The sequence below is a fragment of the Scyliorhinus torazame genome, chromosome 5, assembly GCF_047496885.1.
Source record: "Scyliorhinus torazame isolate Kashiwa2021f chromosome 5, sScyTor2.1, whole genome shotgun sequence".
In the NCBI taxonomy this organism is placed as follows: domain Eukaryota; kingdom Metazoa; phylum Chordata; class Chondrichthyes; order Carcharhiniformes; family Scyliorhinidae; genus Scyliorhinus; species Scyliorhinus torazame.
Window position 1 is genome coordinate 68080833 of NC_092711.1, and position 23822 is coordinate 68104654.

The 23822-nt window shown below is 51.4% G+C and overlaps 2 protein-coding genes and 1 long non-coding RNA gene across 3 annotated transcripts in view; 2 read left to right on the forward strand and 1 right to left on the reverse strand.

Moving 5' to 3' along the window:
* The window catches only part of LOC140418237 (uncharacterized), a 148694-nt gene that overhangs the window by 84520 nt on the left and 40352 nt on the right, over positions 1 to 23822 (forward strand). The gene's annotated exons all lie outside the window — the stretch shown is intronic.
* On the forward strand, positions 6359 to 21884 carry LOC140418238 (uncharacterized). The gene is made up of 2 exons (XM_072501688.1): positions 6359 to 6713; positions 20590 to 21884. Exons 1-2 carry the CDS (start codon positions 6597 to 6599, stop codon positions 21739 to 21741), a joined length of 1269 nt encoding a protein of 422 aa, XP_072357789.1. The 5' UTR covers positions 6359 to 6596; the 3' UTR covers positions 21742 to 21884.
* LOC140418249 (uncharacterized) lies at positions 7395 to 14312 on the reverse strand. Its single transcript, XR_011944888.1, has 3 exons — positions 14239 to 14312; positions 9791 to 10011; positions 7395 to 7513 (listed from the first exon to the last, which is right to left on the reverse strand). It is a non-coding gene; the product is annotated as an uncharacterized lncRNA (long non-coding RNA).

A 23822-nucleotide genomic window follows, 5' to 3' on the forward strand; every position in this document is an offset into this window, starting at 1 on the left:
CCAGTCGGGTAGATGAGGAAATCCAGGCTCAGTGCGGATTTGCTGTCACCCCTCCTTTCTTATACATGAACGGTATTTAGGCTGCAGAACGTTTCACACCAAAACACAGAGGGGTCAAATATAAGCAACACATAATTTGGAATTATCTTCCATATAACGATATTTGACTTTATTCAAAAGCTGTCTGCGATGAATCTCAACAAAGTAAGAAGTCTTACAACATCAGGTTAAAGTCCAACAGGTTTGTTAAGAATCACTAGCTTTCAGAGCACTGCTCCTTCCTCCTTTAACCTGGTGTTGTAAGACTTCTTACTGTGCTCACCCCAGTCCAATGCCGGCATCTCCATATCCGAACTTATGACTGTACACAGAATACTTTTCACTGTATTTCAGGACATGTGACAATAAAACAAATACAATACAAACAAGTCTTGTTTACCCATCCCCTGTGTTCACTTTCCTTTTAAGAAGTACCAAAAGTTGAAATTTCCCATTCTTCGTTTCCTATAGTTGTGATCATCCTGATCTCTGTAGTCTCCTCACACACCCTTCAAGATCTCTGCACTAATTTAATTCTGCCACTACAGCATTCCTGATTTATTCGGTCCACCATTACTGGCCTTTTGTCATTTGACTGGGCCACAAGCTCTGGAATTTCCTCCTTCAAACTCTCCGACTCTCTCACTCACTTTCCTCCATCATGAAATGAAAAATGAAAATCGCTTATTGTCACAAGTAGGCTTCAAATGAAGTTACTGTGAAAAGCCCCTAGTCGCCACATTCCGGCGCCTGTTCGGGGAGGCTGGTACGGGAAGATTCTCCTTAAGATTCTCCTTTAAAGCTAATATCTCCCCATGTTGCTCAGTGTCAATTGTTATTTTATAACGTTTCTCTGAGATGTGTTAAATTGCTTGATTTTGTCAAGGCACAATAAATACGAATTATTGTCACTGCCCTGGACATGTATCATTGTTCTGCCTCATAAATGAGAATTTGTAACTCAGAGTGAAACAGTGTGTCATGGTGAAACATTCCAAAAATATTGCCCTCAACAATGATGGCGACTGAGCATGCGCTCCGCTGCTGCCCTCAATAAAGATGGTGGCTTGCGGTTCGCTACTCCTGCCCCCAATAGAGATGTTGGATGCGCGCGCGCGCATTCATACTAGTGCTCCAAGAACGTTGACGATTGCGCATGCGCAGCCCCGCTAGTGCGCGCTAGAGAGATGGCCGCTATTTAGTCTCGTCTGTGAGAAAGCTGCAGGCCCCGCTCAGGTCCCCCCCGATACCGGTTGGTTATTTTTCAGGATTTTCGGCTTATATAACATGTTTAAGAAGTGTGTCCAACGACGCGCCTAATTGAGCTCTCCCTCGGTCCGGCCATTCCCACCTTTACGGATTATGGATCCGAGAAAGAACGCCGCCATTAATCGCACTGCGCATGCTTCACTCGGCCCAGTCTCGCCTCCTCGTTCACTCCGATTGGCTGGAGGACCAGACAATTCTGACCGGCCTTTCGAATCCACCCCTTCACCCTATTGGTCAGGAGCTGCCGTCAATCATTGCCCTGGCATTGTGAGGTGTTGGGAGGCGGGGTTTACAAATCCTCAGTGCTGCCCGAGAGCCGAATGTGAAACAATGAATGAAAATCGCTTATTGTCACAAGTAGGCTTCAAATGAAGTTACTGTGAAAAGCCCCTAGTCGCCACATTCCGGCGCCTGTTCGGGGAGGCTGGTACGGGAATTGAACCGTGCTGCTGGCCTGCCTTGGTCTGCTTTAAAAGCCAGCGATTTAGCCCAGTGTGCTAAACCAGCCCCTATGGACTTTCTCCACTCTCACTATCCGCCGCTTCCGGCTCCTCTCCGCAAACAACCTCATCGAGATCAGGGGGGGAGACACTGACCCAGTGACAATGTCACTGCATTAGTGAAAAAGTCTAATGTAACCCCTCCTGTTCAAAAAGTAGGAAACTAGTTAGTTGATGCCTGTTGTTGGGAGACTGTTGGAATCCATTATTGAGGAAGTAGTAATTGGACTTTTGGAAAGCCAAACCGCAATCCATCAGAGTCAGTGTGGTTTTGTAAAGGGTACATCGTGTTTGACTCATTTGTTGGAGTTCTTGGAAGATGTAACAAGCCAGGCGGAGAATGGGGGTACTGTAGATGTGTTTGGACTTCCAGAATACATTTGATGAGATGGAATTTAACATGCATAAGTGTGAGGTTATCCATTTTGGTCAGAGGAATAAAAAGGCAATTTATTATCTAAATGGAGAGAAACTTTAGAGGACATTGGTTGGGTGTTGAATAACTATTTCACATCTGTCTCCAGCCAAGAGAATGAGGAGGTAGACATGGAACTCAGGGAGAGAGACTGAGAGGTTCTTGAACGAATCGACAGAGGGAGTGACAAGGCATTGGAAGTGTTGGCAGGCTTAAAAGTGGACAAATCTCCAGGTCTGGATGAATTGTGTCCCAGGATGCTGTGGGAGGTGAGATTGCAGGGGCCCTGACCCAAATTTTTAATTGCTCTTTGGCGACGAGGTAGGTGCTAGAGGACTGCAGATCAGCTAATATGATCCCACTATTTAAGAAAGGTTGTAGAGATAAGCCAGGGAACTAAGTACCAGTGAGTCTCGCGTCAGTGGTAGGGAACCTATCGGAGAAAATTCAGGAGAGAATCTATCTCCACTTGGAGAGGCAAGGTTTGATCAGGAATAGTCAGCATGGCTTTGTCAGCGGGAGGTCATGCCTGACAAATTTTGATTGATTGATTGGCACCAGGTATGTCCATGGTGGTAGTGATGTAGTTTACATAGATTTCAGCGGACTTCCGGTTGCAGCGATGCACTGCTAAGCCGCACGTTTCAGCAGCTCCCGTTCTAACGGACTTTTGGGCTCTTTTCGGGAGCCCCAACGGAAATTTTTTCAGACCAAACCCAGTGTGGGGTGACGAAGGAAGGTGTCCCCCCGGGTGTGTATGGAAAGGACCAGTGGCAGTGGCCAGATTGCGAAGGATCCTCTGGAGCAGCGGCCGAGAAGAGTAGGAAGAAGCAAGATGGCGGCGGATGGAGCCCAGACGACATGGGGCACGGACCAGCAGGAATTCCTCCGACGGTGTGTGGAGGAACTAAAGAAGGAGGTGCAGGCACCGATGTTATTGGCAATCGATGGGCTAAAAGAAACACAAAAGGCCCAGGCGATAGAGCTCCGTGGGGTGAAGGCAAAGGCAGCCGAAAACGAGGATGAGCTACAGGGCCTTGTGGTAAAAATGGAGACGCATGAGGCGCTACATAAGAGGTGTATCGAAAGGCTCGAAGTCCTGGAGAACAGCTCGAGGAGGAAGAACCTCCGGATTCTAGGTCTCCCCGAAGGAATGGAGGGAGCTGACGTTGTGGCTTATGTGAGCACGATGCTCCATACACTAATGGGAGCTGAGGCCCCCTCGGGCCCCCTGGAGGTGGAAGGGGCTCACCGGGTCCTTGTGAGAAGACCAAAGGCTGGAGAACTACCAAGGCCGATAGTGGTGAGATTTCACCACTTCACGGACAGGAGTAGCAGGTGGGCGAATGCGGTGAGACGAGTGTATCAGGACTGGAGCGCGGAGGTGGCGAGAAGGAGGGCGAGCTTTAATAGGGCCAAGGCGGTGCTTCAGTGGAAGAAAATAAAATTTGGGATGCTGCAGCCGGCGCGATTGTGGGTCACGCACCAGGGCAAGCACTACTACTTTGAAACGTCGGATGAGGCATGGACCTTCATCCAAGAAGAGAAACTGGACTAGAACTGAGGGACTGAGGTTGGGGGGGAGACAACGAGGTTGATGTACAGAAGTGTAAATTGGTGAATAGGAGGTTTATAGTATCGAGACGATAGACGGGCAATTTTTCTCCTCTTGATGGGGGGAACACTGAGAAATGTGGGCGCCGGTGGAAAAAGGGACTGAGAGGGGGGATGGGGAATGGGGGCGCTGCGCCATGGGGGGCGGGGCCGATCCAGGAAAGCGCAGGGTTTTTCCCACGCTATGGAGATGATGGCGGGAAGATAGGCGCAGGAAGGAAGAGAGTTCCACGCACGGGGGTCAAGGAGAGAACGGGGGAAGCCGGGGTCAGTTAGAGTTAGCTGACTTTCGGAAGCATCATGGGGGGAGAAAGATGGGGATTTAAAGGGGCGGGGTGGATCAACTGGGTTGCTGCTGCTGAGAGCGAAGGGGAGCTGGCAAGAGAAGAGGTGGTCGGGACGGGAAGGCGCCGCCTGGGGGACGGGTGGGTGCACGGGACCCGGACGGGGGGCTGGCCTAGAACAGGGGATGGCTAGTCGGGGGGGGGGGGGGCATCCGGCTGATCACGTGGAATGTGAGAGGCCTAAATGGGCCGATTAAGAGGGCCCGAGTGTTCGCGCACTTAAAAAGAATGAAGGCAGATGTGGTCATGCTTCAGGAGACGCATCTGAAGGTGGCGGATCAGGTTAGGTTAAGGAAAGGATGAGTGGGACAGGTGTTCCACTCCGGGTTGGATGCAAAAAATAGGGGGGTGGCGATATTGGTGGGGAAACTGGTGTCGTTTGAGGCTAGGAATATAGTGGTGGATAACGGGGGTAGATACGTGATGGTGAGTGGTAGATTGCAGGGAAAGGAGGTCGTGCTGGTAAATGTATATGTCCCGAACTGGGATGACGTGAGATTTATGAAGCGGATGCTGGGACGTATCCCGGACCTGGAGGTGGGAAGCCTGGTAATGGGGGGGGATTTCAATACTGTGCTGGAATCAGGGCTAGACCGGTCTAGATCCAGTACCGGAAGAAGGCCGGCAGCGGCCAAGGTGCTTAGGGGGTTCATGGAGCAAATGGGGGGAGTGGATCCGTGGAGATTTGCTAGGCCACTGGCCAAAGAGTTCTCCTTTTTCTCCCATGTCCACAAGGTATACTCCCGAATAGATTTCTTTGTTTTGAGCAGGGCACTGATCTCGAAGGTGGCAGGAACGGAGTACTCGGCCATAGCCGTATCAGACCATGCCCCGCACTGGGTGGAGCTGGAATTAGGGGAGGAGAGGGAGCAGTGCCCACTCTGGCGACTGGATGTGGGATTATTGGCGGATGAGGCGGTCTGTGGAAGGGTGCGGGGATGTATTGAGAGGTACCTGGAGGCCAATGATGATGGTGAGATCCAGGTGGGGGTAGTATGGGAAGCACTGAAGGCGGTGGTTAGGGGAGAGTTGATCTCCATTAGGGCTTACAAGGAGAAACAAGAGGGCAAAGAAAGGGAGAGATTAGTGGGGGAGATTTTGAGGGTGGATAAAAGATATGCGGAGGCCCCGGACGAAGGACTATATAGAGAGAGGCGAAGACTTCAGACGGTGTTTGAACTGCTGACCACAGGAAAGGCAGAGGCACCGTGGAGGAAGGCACGGAATGAGATACGAGTATGGGGAAAAGGCGAGCCGGCTGCTGGCCCACCAACTTCGCAAGAGGATAGCGTCGAGGGAAATTGGGGGAGTTAGGGATGAAACGGGAACTACGGAGCGGAGAGCAGGGAAGGTAAATGAGGTGTTTAAGACCTTTTATGAGAGGCTATATAAGTCCCAACCCCCGGAGGGAAAAGAGGGAATGCAACAGTTTCTAGACCAACTAAGGTTCCCGAGGGTGGAGGAGCAGGAGGTGGCAGGTCTGGGGGTGCCAATTGAGGTGGATGAGGTGACTAAAGGGCTGGGGAACATGCAGGCAGGGAAGGCCCCGGGACCAGACGGGTTCCCGGTGGAATTTTACAGGAAATATGCGGACTTGTTGGCCCCGCTGCGGGCGAGAACCTTTAACGAGGCCAGAGAAGGGGGGACTCTACCCCCGACAATGTCGGAGGTGACGATATCACTAATCCTGAAGCGGGATAAAGATCCGCTGCAATGCGGGTCATCTAGGCCTATCTCACTCCTGAATGTAGACGCCAAGCTGCTGGCAAAAGTGCTGGCGACGAGGATCGAGGATTGTGTCCCGGGGGTGGTGCATGAAGACCAGACAGAGTTTGTAAAGGGGAGACAACTGAATGTCTACGTGCGACGGCTGTTGGGGGTGATAATGATGCCCCCAGCGGAGGGGGAGGCAGAGATAATGGTGGCGATGGATGCTGAGAAGGCATTCGATAGGGTAGAGTGCGAGTATCTATGGGAGGTGTTGAGGAGGTTTGGGTTCGGGGAGGGGTTTGTCAGTTGGGTCAGACTCCTATATGGGGCCCCAGTGGCAAGTGTAGTCACAAACCGGCAAAGATCGGAGTATTTTCGGTTACATAGGGGAACAAGGCAGAGGTGCCCCCTGTCCCCATTACTGTTCGCGTTGGCAATTGAACCACTGGCCATAGCGTCGGGCAGGCGGCGGCCGCGGAGGGACGGCGGGGAGGCACAGGTGGGCGGCTGGGGGCCCAGGAAGCGGAGGCGGTGGCGCTGGCGGACGATCCAGAGCAGGCGGCAGTCGCAGGCCAGCGGGTTGAGGCCGAGGCCCAGGCTCTGGAGGGAGGCCAGCGAGCGGAAGGCAGCAGCCGGCAAGCTGGCCAACTGATTGGCCGTGACGTCCAGCAGCCGGAAGTAGACGAGGCCGCGGAAGGCGGCGTCATGGATGACGCGCAGACGGCCGCCTACCAATCGCAGCTCCTCCAGGCGGGTCACATGCTGCTGCAGCGCTCCGCGGATGGCACCGATGGGATTGTGGGAGAGGTTGAGGAAGCGCAGGTAGGCCTGAGCCCTCAGGCTGGCAGAGGGGACAGCGCTGAGGTTGCAACGGGTGACCAAGAGCCAGACCAAATTGAGGCCCAGGAGGCAATCGGGGCCTAGTTGAGCCAGCGAGGCCCAGGAGTCGATTTCCAGCAGACGGAGGCGGGAGAGGTCCTGGAAGGGGCGGCCGGGCAGGGCGGCGGCCTTGGGGAAGGCCAGCAGGCGGAGGGCGGTCAGGTTGAGGAGGGGGGGAGAGGGCAGGACCGGGTGGCCAGGTCAGCGCGGCACCGCGGACGGTGAGTTGGTTGAGGCCGGCCCAGGCCAGCTCGGAGGAGCCCAGGCTGAGGGTGCGCAGGGCGGCCAAGCCGCGGAAGGTGTGGTCGCCGAGCAGCAGCAGCGGGTTGCCAGCCAGCTCCAGGCTGCGCAGGGCGGCCAGGCCGCGGAGGGTTCCGGGCTCCAGGTAGCGCAGGAGGTTGTGGCCGAGGCCCAGGCGCTGCAGCCGCTCCAGGCCGCCCAGGGCGCCGGCCTCCAGCTCCCGCAGCCGGTTGTGGCCCAATTCCAGCTCCTCCAGCCGGCGGCTCAGGCCCCGTCCCGGGCCCCAGTCCAGCCACTCCAGCCGGTTGTCGCTCAGGTCCAGCGCCCGCGTGCCAGCCGGGATCCCCCGCGGCAGCGACTCCAGCCCCCGGGACGAGCAGCTCACCGTCCGGTTCGGGCTCCAGCAGAGGCAGTCGGAGTGGCAGCCGAGCCCCGGGCCCAGAGGGAGGAGCAGGGGGAGGAGAGGAGGTCTCACCGCCAGCAACAGCGTCCTGCCCCACGGCCTGTAAAACAAACACAACAGGGGGTTAGTGAGGTGAGCTGGACCCCCAGACACGCACCCACACACAGGACACCTCCCCCACACACAGGACACCTCCCACACACACAGGACACCTCCCCCACACACAGGACACCTCCCCCACACACAGGACACCTCCCCCACACACAGGACACCTCCCCCACACACAGGACACCTCTCCCACACACAGGACACCTCTCCCACACACAGGACACCTCTCCCACACACAGGACACCTCCCCCAGACACCCTCCCCCAGACACACACCCACACACAGGACACCTCCCTATACACAGGACACCTCCCCATACACAGGACACCTCCCCACACACAGGACACCTCCCCAGACACACACCCACACACAGGACACTTCCCCCACACACAGGACACTTCCCCCACACACAGGACACCTCCCCACACACAGGACTCCTCCCCCAGACACGCACCCACACACAGGACACCTCCTCCAGACACACACCCCACACAGGACATTGCCCCCAGACACACACCCACACACTGGACACCCCCGCAGACACACACCCACACACAGGACACCTCCCCCTCACACAGGACACCCCACCCCACACACACACACACAGGACACCTCCCCCCAGACACACACCCACAGGACATCTCTTCCCCCCCTCCCTGCCCCCACACACAGGACAGGACCCTCCACACACACAGATACAGGATGCTCCTCCTCCCCTCAGATACACAGGCCTGTGGACACAGGAACCCCTTTCCCCAGACACCCTCAGGAACCCCCTCACACACAGGATCCCCGGTGTCCCAAACACCACCAACACCTCGCCTTTGGACCACTTATTCAACAGTCTCTCCATCCCAGGTTGTCTTCCCCACCCCCTCTCCAAAGATGTGCAGGATGGGTGGGAGTGGGCCTAGATTCGGGTTCTCTTTCACAGGGTCGGTGCAGAACCAATAGGCTGAATGGCCTCTCTCTGCACTGTAGGGATTCTGCGGATCGACTCTTTTCCCCCAGACCCCATCATGCTGGGGGGGCGGGGGGGATCTCAGTAACTTCCTCTCGTAGAAGGATGTGTGAGTAAATTTGCAGATGACACTAAAGTCGGTGGAGTTGTGGACAGTGCGGAAGGATGTTACAAGTTACAGAGGGACATAGATATGCTGCAGCGCTGGGCTGAGAGGTGGCAAATGCAGTTTAATGCAGAAAAGTGTAAGGTGATTCATTTTAGAAGGAATAACAGGAAGACAGAGTACTGGGCTAATGGTAAGATTCTTGGCAGTGTGGATGAGCAGTGAGATCTCGGTGTCCATGTACATAGATCCCTGAAAGTTGCCACCCAGGTTGAGAGGGTTGTTAAGAAGGCGTACGGTGTGTTAGCTTTTATTGGTCGAGGGATTGAGTTTCGGAGCCATGAGGTCATGTTGCAGCTGTACAAATCTCTGGTGCGGCCGCATTTGGAGTATTGCGTGCAGTTCTGGTCGCCGCATTATAGGAAGGATGTGGAAGCATTGGAAAGGGTGTAGAGGAGATTTACCAGGATGTTGCCTGGTATGGAGGGAAGATCTTACGAGGGAAGGCTGAGGGACTGAGGTTGTTTTCGTTAGAGAGAAGAAGGTTAAGAGGTGACTTAATTGAGGCATATAAGATGATCAGAGGATTGGATAGGGTGGACAGTGAGAGCCTTTTTCCTCGGATGGTGATGTCTAGCACGAGGGGACATAGCTTTAAATTGAGGGGAGATAGATATAGGACAGATGTCTGAGGTAGGTTCTTTACGCAGAGAGTAGTAAGGGCGTGGAATGCCCTGCCTGCAACAGTAGTGGACTCGCCAACACTAAGGGCATTCAAATGGTCATTGGATAGACATATGGACGATAAGGGAATAGTGTAGATGGGCTTTAGAGTGGTTTCACAGGTTGGCGCAACATCGAGGGCCAAAGAGCCTGTACTGCGCTGTAATGTTCTATATTCCCCGAGGCCTCTAGGACCCCCCTCCTCCTCTGAAATGGATCCTCTCCGGAATCCTCCCCCTCCCCCCCCCCCCCCCCCCCCCACAGCCGTCCCCATCACACAGCCTTGTCCACCTTCCCAGTCAGATCCTCTCCACTACCCTCCACAACCCCCCCCCTCCACATCATCATCCCCTCTTGTTGCTTCACCTCGCTCCCACAAACGCCTTTGTGTCCTTCCCAAATTTCTATGCAAGGTCGGGCTTTGGGGTACAGAGAGAGATGGGAGGGGTTAAATATATTTGACTGAAAATCGTGATTACCTCATTAGCTTCATATTTATGGCGAAGAGCTTGAGGGTCTTTTTCGGTCCTGTTTCTGCTGACAGTCCGGGAGCAGCTTTCACTATACAAGGAGCTACTGTCGGTTGTCAGCTTGTTTTAATGCTGCTGGGATCTGGTTACAGGTTACACACCAGCTGTAGCCTGTGGCTCAGGTTCCGGACGAGGGGCTTGATCGGGTTTCAACATAAACATTGTTCCTCCTGAATATTTAAACATTTGACATGGATAACACAGGTGCAGAAAGAGAAAACACCGGTTCAAAGTGTGAAAAGCTGGAGTGTGACCCACATTGATCTACACAGAGCAACGTGTTAGACAGGGAGTAAAGCTCCATCCTTCTACACTGTCCCCATCAAACACTCCCAGGACAGGTACAGCACGGGGTTAGATACAGAGTAAAGCTCCCTCTACACTGTCCCCATCAAACACTCCCAGGACAGGTACAGCACGGGGTTAGATACAGAGTAAAGCTCCCTCTACATGACGAATGTGATATAAAATAGTTACTTTAGAGATATTAGTTAATGTAATGTAGAGGTAGGCCAGTCTAATTCTGGTGAGTTCACAGAAAAAGGATTTCAGACCGCATGGCAAAGCAGGAAGAGGTGTGTCCACCAAAGGAGGAGAAAAGGATGCTGGGTAATAGGGGCCAGAGGAAGGGATTGGAAGTGAGCCAATCAGAATATATCAACAGGGATATAGGATGACCTTTGGGCATCGTGTATGTGAAACTTGATGCCAATTGAATGTATCAGTACAGACTCCATTTGTTCTACATCCTCACTTGATTCCAGAAGTCTACGAAGCAGGATGTGCTTCGTGCTCCTGAGAATTGAGGAAAGCTTGCAAGCTAAATAAAAAAACTAATGCTGTACCTGCAAATCCATCTCGACTTTTATTGAGGCCAGACTGACGGGTAAAGAAACTTGGGATTTGACATACACTCTCCCCATCAAACACTGCCAGGACAGGTACAGCACGGGGTTAGATACAGAGTAAAGCTCCCTCTAAACTGTCCCCATCAAACACCCCCAGTACAGGTACAGCACAGGGTTAGATACAGAGTAAAGCTCCCTCTGCACTGTCCCCATCAAACACTCCCAGGACAGGTACAGCACGGGGTTAGATACAGAGTAAAGCTCCCTCTACACTCTCCCCATCAAACACTGCCAGGACAGGTACAGCACGGGGTTAGATACAGAGTAAAGCTCCCTCTACACTCTCCCCATCAAACACTCCCAGGACAGGTACAGCACGGGGTTAGATACAGAGTAAAGCTCCCTCTACACTCTCCCCATCAAACACTGCCAGGACAGGTACAGCACGGGGTTAGATACAGAGTAAAGCTCCCTCTACACTCTCCCCATCAAACACTGCCAGGACAGGTACAGCACGGGGTTAGATACAGAGTAAAGCTCCCTCCCTCCACACTGTCCCCATCAAACACTCCCAGGACAGGTACAGCACGGGGTTAGATACAGAGTAAAGCTCCCTCTACACTGTCCCCAGCAAACACTCCCAGGACAGGTACAGCACGGGGTTAGATACAGAATAAAGCTCCCTCCCTCCACACTGTCCCCATCAAACACTCCCAGGACAGGTACAGCACGGGGTTAGATACAGAGTAAAGCTCCCTCCACACTGTCCCCATCAAACACTCCCAGGACAGGTACAGCACGGGGTTAGATACAGAATAAAGCTCCCTCCCTCCACACTGTCCCCATCAAACACTCCCAGGACAGGTACAGCACGGGGTTAGATACAGAGTAAAGCTCCCTCTACACTGTCCCCAGCAAACACTCCCAGGACAGGTACAGCACGGGGTTAGATACAGAGTAAATCTCCCTCTACACTGTCCCCATCAAACACTCCCAGGACGGGTACAGCACGGGGTTAGATACAGAGTAAAGCCCCCTCTACACTCTCCCCATCAAACACTCCCAGGACAGGTACAGCACAGGGTTAGATACAGAGTAAAGCTCCCTCCCTCCACACTGTCCCCATCAAACACTCCCAGGACAGGTACAGCACGGGGTTAGATACAGAGTAAAGCCCCCTCTACACTCTCCCCATCAAACACTCCCAGGACAGGTACAGCACGGGGTTAGATACAGAGTAAAGCCCCCTCTACACTGTCCTCAACACTCCCAGGACAGGTACATAGGAAAGGGGCAGGCCATTCAGCCCATTGAGCATGCTCTGCTCTACAATATCATGGCTGATCAACCACTTCCATGGAAAAATAATTCCAAGTGAAAATGGTTCTCTGAAAATTAACTCGGTTCACTGGTTAATGATTTTCCGCACACAGAGCCACTGGTTAATGATTTGCCGCACACACAGCCACTGGTTAATGATTTGCCGCACACAGAGCCACTGGTTAATGATTTGCCGCACACACAGCCACTGGTTAATGATTTCCCACACCCAGAGCCACTGGTTAATGATTTCCCACACACACAGCCACTGGTTAATGATTTGCCGCACACAGAGCCACTGGTTAATGATTTCCCACACACACAGCCACTGGCTAATGATTTGCCGCACACACAGCCAATGGTTAATGATTTGCCGCACACACAGCCACTGGTTAATGATTTCCCACACACACAGCCACTGGCTAATGATTTGCCGCACACACAGCCAATGGTTAATGATTTGCCGCACACACAGCCACTGGTTAATGATTTGCCACACACACAGCCACTGGCTAATGATTTCCCACACACAGCCACTGGTTAATGATTTCCCACACACACAGCCACTGGTTAATGATTTCCCACACACACAGCCACTGGTTAATGATTTGCCGCACACACAGAGCCACTGGTTAATGATTTGCCGCACACACAGAGCCACTGGTTAATGATTTGCCGCACACACAGCCACTGGTTAATGATTTCCCACACACACAGCCACTGGTTAATGATTTGCCGCACACACAGAGCCACTGGTTAATGATTTCCCACACACACAGCCACTGGCTAATGATTTGCCGCACACACAGCCAATGGTTAATGATTTGCCGCACACACAGCCACTGGTTAATGATTTGCCACACACACAGCCACTGGCTAATGATTTGCCGCACACACAGCCACTGGCTAATGATTTGCCGCACACACAGCCACTGGTTAATGATTTCCCACACACACAGCCACTGGTTAATGATTTGCCGCACACAGAGCCACTGGTTAATGATTTCCCACACACACAGCCACTGGCTAATGATTTGCCGCACACACAGCCAATGGTTAATGATTTGCCGCACACACAGCCACTGGTTAATGATTTGCCACACACACAGCCACTGGCTAATGATTTGCCGCACACACAGCCACTGGCTAATGATTTGCCGCACACACAGCCACTGGTTAATGATTTGCCGCACACACAGCCAATGGTTAATGATTTGCCGCACACAGAGCCACTGGTTAATGATTTGCCGCACACACAGCCACTGGCTAATGATTTGCCGCACACACAGCCACTGGTTATTGATTTGCCGCACACACAGCCAATGGCTAATGATTTGCCGCACACACAGCCACTGGTTAATGATTTGCCGCACACGCAGCCACTGGTTAATGATTTCCCACACACACAGCCACTGGTTAATGATTTGCCGCACACACAGAGCCACTGGTTAATGATTTCCCACACACACAGCCACTGGCTAATGATTTGCCGCACACACAGCCAATGGTTAATGATTTGCCGCACACACAGCCACTGGTTAATGATTTGCCACACACACTGCCACTGGCTAATGATTTGCCGCACACACAGCCACTGGCTAATGATTTGCCGCACACACAGCCACTGGTTAATGATTTGCCGCACACTCAGCCAATGGTTAATGATTTGCCGCACACACAGCCAATGGTTAATGATTTCCCACACACAGAGCCACTGGCTAATGATTTGCCGCGCACACAGCCACTGGTTAATGATTTGCCGCACACAGAGCCACTGGTTAATGATTTGCCGCACACACAGCCACTGGCTAATGATTTGCCGCACACCGAACCACTGGTTAATGATTTGCCGCACACACAGCCACTGGTTAATGATTTGCCGCACACAGAGCCACTGGTTAATGATTTCCCGCACAGAGCCACTGGTTAATGATTTCCCGCACACAGAGCCACTGGTTAATGATTTGCCGCACACAGAGCCACTGGTTAATGATTTGCCGCACACACAGCCACTGGTTAATGATTTGCCGCACACAGAGCCACTGGTTAATGATTTCCCGCACAGAGCCACTGGTTAATGATTTCCCGCACACACAGCCACTGGTTAATGATTTCCCGCACACAGAGCCACTGGTTAATGATTTCCCGCACAGAGCCACTGGTTAATGATTTCCCACTCCGATTTCCGGCTGAGATTGGTGTTATTGAGTGGAGACGAGCTTAATATACCTCCCCACGGGCCGATTTGAAAGGCAGGCCGGCTTTGGGGGCTTCCTTGATGTGTGGTTTGCGGCGAGGTCCCCATCGGTTCTGGTCCCCGAGGGAAAGGCAGATGGCTGGTCCCAAGGGTGCTCCTTTCCCGGGGACACGGTTCAGATTCACTCCCTTACTCTCTGGTGGGCGCCTTAGTTTCCTGTGGAATATATGAAGAACATCAAAAGCTCATCATTTAAGTATTTCACTGAGCACCAGAACTATGTAAGGAATGACTAGGCCTGTATTATTGCAGAGCTGTTAAGAAAGTCAGTAAAAGACAATCTGTTGCTGGGAGTTTGATTCTCTGGTGTCTGAAACCACAAGATTCAATGTTTAGAGGCAACAAGATGAACAAGGAAACACATCAAGGCCCAAAACTCCAGCTGGATATTCACAGGAGAAAGTCTGTTATCAAACACCTTGAATGGACAGAACAGAGAAAGATCCCAACTGTAAGAAACTCTCGAATCATTTGTAAATATCTTTCAAATGCTGACAGGTTGCAGCTGTCAGTTTCCATCACATTGAAGGTTAGAGAATGGGTATTCTCGAACTAAAAAACATGAGTTAGATCACAGCTAGAGCACTGAGTACAGTTCTGGTCACCACATTCCAGTACAATCACATTCTTCCTGGAGAGAGTACGGAAGAGGTTTTTCTGGATGTTTCCAGAATTAGGGAATTTTAACAAGAGGAACGATTGGATCGATTGTTTTCTGTGGAACAGAGGAGGCTGAGTGGACATTTAATTGAGGTGTGTAACATTATGAGGGTCCCAGATATAGTGGATCAGACGGCAGAAGGACCTATTACATTAACAGACAGGTCAGTAACCCGGGGGCAGAGATTTAAGTATCTCTTGGAAGGATTAGAGGGGAATTGAGGATTTTCTTCACCCGGGGTGGTGGGGATCTGGAACTCTGTCTGAAAGGGAGGTAGAGACAGAAACCCTCATCGTATTAAAGACACCCCGATGTGGAGTTTGTGTGATCTGCAGGTTACAGACCAAGAGGTGGAAAGTGGGATTAGACTGGATAAGGAATTTTCAGCCAACACAGACACAATGGGCTGAATGGCCTCCTCTGTGCTGTAAATGTCTAGGATTCTGTGATGACAAGTGGTCCTCGAGTTTTTATCCAGGACAGACCTCAGCGCAGTCAGTTCCGCCAAGTGTTGATGTGATGGATCAAGAGGTGTCAGGTGCCAGGAGCAGTGATTCAAATGGAAATATCAGTAAATCCTTATATAGTTTATTTGTATGTGGTTCCATTTTAATAACTTCTCCTGAATGTGACCCTCACCCAGGTTTCATAGATTATCATAGAATTTACAGTGCAGAAGGAGGCCATTCGGTCCATCGAGTCTGCACCGGCTCTTGGCTTACAAACATGCATTTCAGGCTCTGAGCCTGCCTGAGTCTTGGCTTGTCCATTTTACCCGCTAGGCTGTGCGAGTTTTCCTGTAACTAGTTGGAAGTGGCCATCCCAGATGGCTACTAATCCCAGCTGGGCTCCCACATTAAACCTCCCTATGAACCTGAGATCATAAACATTATTGCTAAATCACACCAAGTTTCATTCATCCATCACACCTGTGGTCACAGCCCTTGAAAGGCTCCCAGTTAAGAAGCAGATACATTTAAAAATACTTGTTTTCAAATTTCTCAGTCCCTTCTCTATCTCTCTGTAATCTCCTTCATGCTCTTGTCTCTCTCTCTCTCTCGCTCTGTAATCTTGCCGGCTCGTTGGTCTCGGGGTAAGATTCTCGCTTCGGGGTCTGTGATACATGAAAATGTGAGAGGTCGCGCGTTCAAATCCCGTACAACCCCTTTGATGTTATGAGGCTGTTTAGCACAGGGCTAAATCGCTGGCTTTGAAGGCAGAACCAGGCAGGCCAGCAGCACGGTTCAATTCCCGTAACAGACTCCCCAAACAGGCGCCGGAATGTGGCGACTAGGGGCTTTTCACAGTAACTTCATTGAAGTCTACTTGTGACAATAAGTGATTTTCATTTCATTTCCTCCATGCTCTTATCTCTCCCAATCTGCTCCAGCCTCATAACCACCAAGGTCTCTGTACTCCTCTCCTTCTGGCTTCCTGGGCATTCCAGATTTTAATCACTCCATGTTTGGCATCCATGCCTCGAGCTAAGGTCACAAACTCTGGAACTTCCTCCCCAAACCTCGTGACCTCTCTATCTTCCTGTCCTCTTTTCAGCTACTCGCTAAATCCTACCTCTGACCATCTGCCCTGCCCTCTTATCTCCTTGCATGACTGTTTCAAATATTGCTTTTTAACCCACCTATGGAGCACCTCAAAATGGTCCATTACATGAAGGGCGCTATATAAATACGCAGTGTTATTGATTTTAACATGTATCACTGTTCATTCATCATCACTGGGTGAATAACCTGTAACTCCAGCATTGTGGGAGCACCTTCACCACACAGACTGCAGCGGTTCAAGAAGGTCAAACATCATCTTCTCCACAGGTAACTGGGGATGGGGAATATTTGCTGCTGGTCTTGTTGGTGAAAGGACAGGGGAGTGGGAGGAGCTGATTTGCTCTGGCAGAGAGAGCCAGCACAGAGAGCATGGGCTGAATGGCCTCAGTCTGTCTTGTAACCATTCAATGATTCACTGATAAAGAAGCAATGCTGGAGACCAGGGAACAACCTCTGGAACCAATGGCCAACCTGATACAAAGCAGCTCTTCATTGATCCGAGAGCTGCGGCCCCGCTCGGTGTAAACGGGAGGAGGGGGGGGAATCCGCTGTTTATTCCCGGGGTTTCCAGAGCCTCTCCGTCCACCCTCCCCCTTTACCCATAGTGGACCTGTCTGCCTATCACCCGCACTGCGCATGCTTCACTCACAGTGCAGCCCTACCCCTCACTCACTACCATTGGCTGGAAGACCAGCTGTTCCCGTCTGGTCTTCCAGACCCATCCCCTCTATTCCTATTGGTCCGGAGCTGCCGCCAATCACTCCCCGAGCATTGTGACGGTTCGGGCTGTGACCGGCGCATCCGCAGTTCAGGTTGTCACTGATGGTGCGTGGGGCGGGAAAGAAACAATCAAGCAACTTTCAGGACTGGAGCCGGTGGGTGGCCGGGGAGCAATAGAAGCTGCGGAGTGAGCCGGGAGGCTTCATAAATACCCCGTGGAGGCTTCAACTCCCGAGGAAAATGTTAACGGTCCCGTCTTAAACTGCACCAAACAGAGTGAGAGCTGAGCGGTGACAGGCCCGGAATACCGGCCGCCATCTTTATAGAGGACAAGGAGCCGCAGGGCGCATGCGCTGCGAGCCTGGACCGGATGCCAACTCTCCCGGATTGACTGACTGGAGTCTCCAGCATTTCATTTTAATCATTTGTGGGAGTCACTGGCTGGGCCAACATTTATTGCCCATCCCTAATTTCCCTCAAACCGAGTGGCTTGCTCGGCCATCTCGGAGGACATTTAAAGAATCAACCACATAGCTGTGGTTTGGAATCGTGTCGGCCAGACCAGGTAAGGATGGCAGATTTTCTTTTCTGTTCATTCACGGGATGTGGGTGTCGCTGGCTGGGCCAGCATTCACTGACCATCCCTAATCGCCCTTGAACTGAGGGCATCTCAAAGAGCATTTTAAGAGTCAGCCAGCTGACTGTAGATCTGGAGTCACATGTAGGCCAGACCAGGTAAGGATAGAAGATTTCCTTCACTGAAGGACATGAGTGAACCAGATGGGTCTTTTCAACAATCGACAGTGGTTTCATGGTTATCAGTATACTTTCAATGAATTCAAATGTTACCTTCTGTCTTGGTGAGATTGATGCCCGGGTCTCTGTATATTCATGAGGGCAGTAAAAAAGATTTTTGAGTCACTGAAAAAATTATGCGCCCCCTCGTGCCTGCACCTTACACACAAACTAGGAGTCGGCCCCTCGAGCCTACACACAATCTAGGAGTCGGCCCCTCGTGCCTGCACCTTACACACAATCTAGGAGTCGGCCCCTCGTGCCTGCACCTTACACACAAACTAGGAGTCGGCCCCTCGAGCCTGCTCCTTACACACAAACTAGGAGTCGGCCCCTCGAGCCTGCTCCTTACACACAATCTAGGAGTCGGCCCCTCGTGCCTGCACCTTACACACAAACTAGGAGTCGGCCCCTCGAGCCTGCACCTTACATACCAACTGGGAGTCGCCGCCTGGGGTCTGCTCCAGTATTCAATAAGTTTAGGGCTGATCTAATTTTTAAAAAAAAATGTAGAGTACCCAATTCTTTTCTTTTCCCAATTAAAATGCAATTTTACTGGCTAATCTACCTACCCGGCACATCTTTGGGTTGTGAGGGTGAGACCCACGCAGGCATGGGGGAATGTGCAAACTCTGCTGGACAGTGACTCAGGGCTGGGATCAGACCCGGGTCCTCGGTGCCATGAGTCAGCAGTGCTAACCACTGCGCCACCGTGCTGCCCCATTGGCTGATCTCATTTTAACCTCAACTCCACATTCCGGCCAACACCGATAACCTTTCACCCCCTTGCTTATCAAGAATCTATCCAGCTCTGCCTTAAAAATATCCAAGGACACTGCTTCCACTGCCTTTTAAAGATGTGTTCCAAAGTCATAGAATCTCTACAGTGCAGACTGACCCCATTCAGCCCATCGAGTCCACATCGACCCTCCGAAAAAGCTCCCCACCCCACCCTCATAATCCCTCCCAACTTGCACATTGTTGGAGACTAAGGCCCATTTAAGCATGGCCAATCCACCGAACTTGCAGACCTTTGAATTGTGGGAGGAAATCGGATCACCCGGAGGAAACCCACACAGACACAGGGCAGCACGGTAGCATTGTGGATAGCACAATTGCTTCACAGTGCCAGGGTCCCAGGTTCGATTCCGGCTTGGGTCACTGTCTGCGCGGAGTCTGCACATCCTCCCCGTGTGTGCGTGGGTTTCCTCCGGGTGCTCCGGTTTCCTCCCACAGTCCAAAGATGTGCAGGTTAGGTGGATTGGCCATGATAAATTGCCCTTAGTGTCCAAAATTGCCCTTAGTGTTGGGTGGGGTTACTGGGTTATGGGGATAGGGTGGAGGTGTTGATCTTGGGTAGGGTGCTCTTTCCAAGAGCTGGTGCAGACTCAATGGGCCGAATGGCCTCCTGCACTGTAAATTCTATGAATGTGTAAACTCCACACAGTCACCCAGGGTTGGAATTGAACCCAGGACCAAAGAGAAAATGCAGGAAAATCTCAGCAGGTCTGGCAGCATCAGTGGGGAGAGAAAGGAGATCACATTTTGACCCTTTGTCAAAGCTAAAAATCATAGCAAGTGGGAGATATGATATTTATACTGTAGGTGAGGGAATGAAAGATGAGACATAGACTGGGTCCCTGGTGCTGTGAGGCAGCAGTGCTAACCACTGTGCCACTCCCTGTCCTATCCTCAAGAGAAAAAATATCCTTATCCCCAGCTGAAATGGGTGACCCTTTATTTTGCAACAGCGACCCCCTTGTTCCAAATTCTCCCACAAGAGGAAACACCCTCTCCACATCCACCCTGTCAAAACCCCTCAGCATCTTATATAGTTCAATCCAGGTTTTACCCTAAACTTTAAATCTGTGTCCCGACTGCTTGTACGATCAGTGAATAGAAACAGAGTATATTTGTCCACCCGATGGAAACCTGACATAATCTTGTGCGTGAATCAAATCAGCCCTCAACCTCCTTTGCTGGAACCATTCTGGTAAATCTCCTCTGCACCTTCTCCAAGAATTTTCACATCCTTCCTGAAGAGTGGTGACCAGAGCTTTATAAAGATTTATAGAATAGAATTAGAACCATAGAATTCCCACAGTGCAGAAGGGGGTCATTCGGCCCACAAGTCTGCTGTGGGAGACTGTGGGAGGAAACCTGAGCACCGGGTGGAAACCCATGCAGACACTGGGAGAAAGTGCAAGCTCCACACACACAGTTGCCAAGGCTGGAATTGAACCCGGGTCCCTGGCACTGTGAGGCAGCAGTGCTAATCACTGTGTCACCGGAAGCCTGGCTTCCCTGTTTCGGAATCAATATTACTGTTTATGAAGCTCAATATCGAATTTGCTTTGCCATTTATTCTCTTCAATATGTCTTGTAGATATACAAAATCCCTCTTCACCTCTTTCTCTTTCCTCCCAAAGGGGCCAGTTGGGTTTTTGTGACAATCCAGCAGTTTTCATGGTCACTTTTTCCCAGTGCCGGCCCCACAAATGACCAGATTCATTCAGTTCAATTTCACAACCTGCCTTTGTGTTTTGTGGGTTCTGTCTCACTCCCTATTTTCTGTTTTCAATCAGTTTCACAGGGTGTTCGAAGGGGAGGATTCAAAGTCCGGAAATTCAAACCAAGCATCACATCAGGACCTGACAGTCCTCAATTTATCATATCCTGAATATCATCGTACTTTGAACATGGAAGAAAAAAGCATCGTTCACAGTGCGGAGAAACCGTACACGTGTTGTGTGTGTGGACGAAGATTCAGTCAATCGTCAGGCCTCACAAGCCACAAATGCAGTCAGACTGAGGAGAAACCGTGGCAATGTGCAGACTGTGGGAAAGGATTCCCTTCCCCATCCCAGCTGGAAACTCATCGACGCAGTCACACTGGGGAGAGACCATTCACCTGCTCCAAGTGTGGGAAGGGATTCATTCAGTCATCCCACCTGCAGACACACCAGAGAGTTCACACTGGGGTGAGGTCATTCACCTGCTCTAAGTGTGGGAAGGGATTCACTCGGTTATCCACCCTGCTGAGTCACCAGCGAGTTCACACCGATGAGAGACCGTTCCAATGCCCAGATTGCGGGAAGTGCTATAAAAGTTCTGGGGAACTGATGCGCCATCAACGTGTTCACACTGACAAGAGACTGTTTAGATGCTCTCACTGCGGGACTGAGTTCAGACGATCATCTCACCTCACTGTCCATCAGCAAACTCACACTGGGGAGAGGGCATTCACCTGCTCCAAGTGTGGGAAGGGATTCACTCGGTCATCCGACCTGCTGAGTCACCAGCGAATTCACACGGATGAGAGACCGTTTCAATGTCCAGACTGTGGGAAGTGCTATAAAAGTTCTGGGGAACTGATGCGCCATCAACGTGTTCACACTGACGAGAGACCGTTCAGGTGCTCTCACTGCGGGACTGGGTTCAGAGACTCATTTTACCTCAATGTACATCAGCGAGTTCACACTGGGGAGAGGCCATTCACCTGCACCCAGTGTGGGAAGGGATTCACTCGTGCATCTACTCTGTCCATACACCAGCGAGTTCACACCGATGAGAGACCGTTCCAATGTCCAGACTGCGGGAAATGCTATAAAAGTTCTGGGGAACTGATGCGCCATCAACGTGTTCACACTGACAAGAGACCGTTCGCCTGCTCCAAGTGGGGGAAGGGATTCACCGCTTCATCCCTCCTGCTGAGACACCAACGAGGCCACAAGTGACGACTGCAATTGAATTTTGCTGTTCCTCACATTCAGGACTGAACCATGTTCATTTGGGTTTCTTTCTGCTGATCACAAACTCCAGCCCATTTACAGGGGCTAAGATTCTGGCTAAAAGTCAAATAAATTAGATTTGCATGAAATACGCAGTGTGTTGAAACTATTTAATATCTCATCCACAAGTTAGTTCCTTTTGAAGTACTCTCGCTTTTCCCTGTCTCTTCCATCCTCACCTCCAACAAGAAGTGTGAGGAGCTTGTGGAGCTTCTTTGTGACTGAGATTGAGTAAATCCGATCAGCTGCCTCTGCTGCTTCCCTCCCACGAGCCCACCGGACCAAAGTGTCTCTAAATTTCATCCTTTCCCAAGCCCTGAACCCACATCTTTCTCTAGTTTCTCTCCCATCTCCCCTCATGCCCTCTCAGAGCTCATCTTGTCCATGAGACCCAACTTCAGCTCCATTGATGCGATTCATACTGAGCTACCGATCAGCCAACTGCCCTGTGTCCATGGATATTGTCAACATTTCTCTCTCTTCAGGTACTGTCCCTCTGTCCTTCAAATCTGCCATCATCACCCCCTCCTCAATAAAACAAACCCTTGACCCGGCCATCCTTATAAATTACTGCCCCATCTTCAACCTCCGTCTCCTCTCCAAACTCTTTGAACATGTTGTCACCTCCCAAATCCTTGCCCATCTTTCCCAGAACTCCCATGTTTGAATCCCTTCAATCAGGTCTCTGCCTTGTTACAGTAGTGAAATACAAGAGACAAACAGAATCTCACCAAGAGAGAAGACTGACAATCCGGGAGCTTGGCTGCAAGGGTAGCACAGTGGGTAACCCTGTTGATTCACAGCACCAGGGACCCGGGTTCGATTCCCGACTTGGGTCACTGTCTGTGTGGAGTCTGCAAGTTCTCCCCGTATCTGCGCAAATTTCCTCCGGGTGCTCTGCTTTCCTCCCACATCCAAAAATGTGCAGGTTAGGTGGACTGATTATGCTAAATTGCCCTTTGTGTCCAAAAAGGTTAGGTGGGGTTACTGGGTTACGGGATAGGATGGAGGTGTGGGCTTAAGTAGGATGCTCTTTCCAAGGGCTGGTACAGACTCGATAGGCCGAATGGCCTCCTGCACTGTAAATTCTCTGATTCTATGATGTGAGATTGGCCTTTCTGAGCTCCAGCCAGGTGATGTTAAACACTCAGGCTGGAAAGACAAAAATCTACAACGTGTTTAAAACAGCTGATTTATTTCACCAATATCGAGAATGTTAAACTCCAGTCCCTTAGAGGTTATTACCATCAGAAACAAACTCCAACTATCAGAGTAAAAACCTGAAAGTTCTGGTCCAGGGAGAGGCCATTTGGCCCATTGTGTGAGTGCTGGCTGAAGTGGAGCTATTCAGCTTAATCCCATTTTGCAGATCTCAGTCGATTGCCCTGTATCCCTCAATTGGATATCCAAGACTTTTATTTTAAAGTGATCCGGATTTCTGCTTCTATGACCCTATAAGACAGCGAATTCTAGACTCCCACCACTGAAATGATGACCTCCTAGAAGGCTTAGCTTTTGGACTTCCGGTTGCGGCTATGCGGAGCTAAGTCGCACGTTCGGCAGCTCCCGACAGAAACTGACTTTTGCACTCTTTTTAGGGCCCCCAGCGGCATTTGTTCGACGGTTCCCAGTGTGGGAAGGTGATAGTAACATTTCCCCGGCACTGTGTGGATTGGACCAGGAGTGGAGCGGTGAAAAAAGTAGTTTTGGAGTAGCGAAAAGTGCGAGGGAGGAAATTCAAAATGGCGGGGGGTGGAGACCAGGCAGCGTGGTCGCAGGAACAGCAGGAGTTTCTCCAGCGCTGCTTCACGGAATTGAAGGCAGAGCTGTTGGAGCCGATGAAGATTTCGATAGACAAGCTGCTCGAGACCCAGAAGGCCCAAGGGTCGGCGATCCGGGAGGTGCAGCAAAAGGCTCGGAGAACGAGGACGAGATCTTGGGCCTGATGGTGAAGGTGGAGGCGCACGAGGCGATGCATAAGAAATGGCAGGAGAAGTTCGAGGACATGGAGAACCGGTCGAGGAGGA

Excerpts from the sequence above, each read along its gene's own strand:
- LOC140418238 (XM_072501688.1), top strand. The coding sequence starts at position 6,597 with ATGGATGACGCGCAGACGGCCGCCTACCAATCGCAGCTCCTCCAGGCG. Across the intron at positions 6,714-20,589 it reads GAGAGGTTGAGGAAGCGCAG|TTTCACAGGGTGTTCGAAGG; the intron begins GTAGGCCTGAGC and ends GTTTTCAATCAG.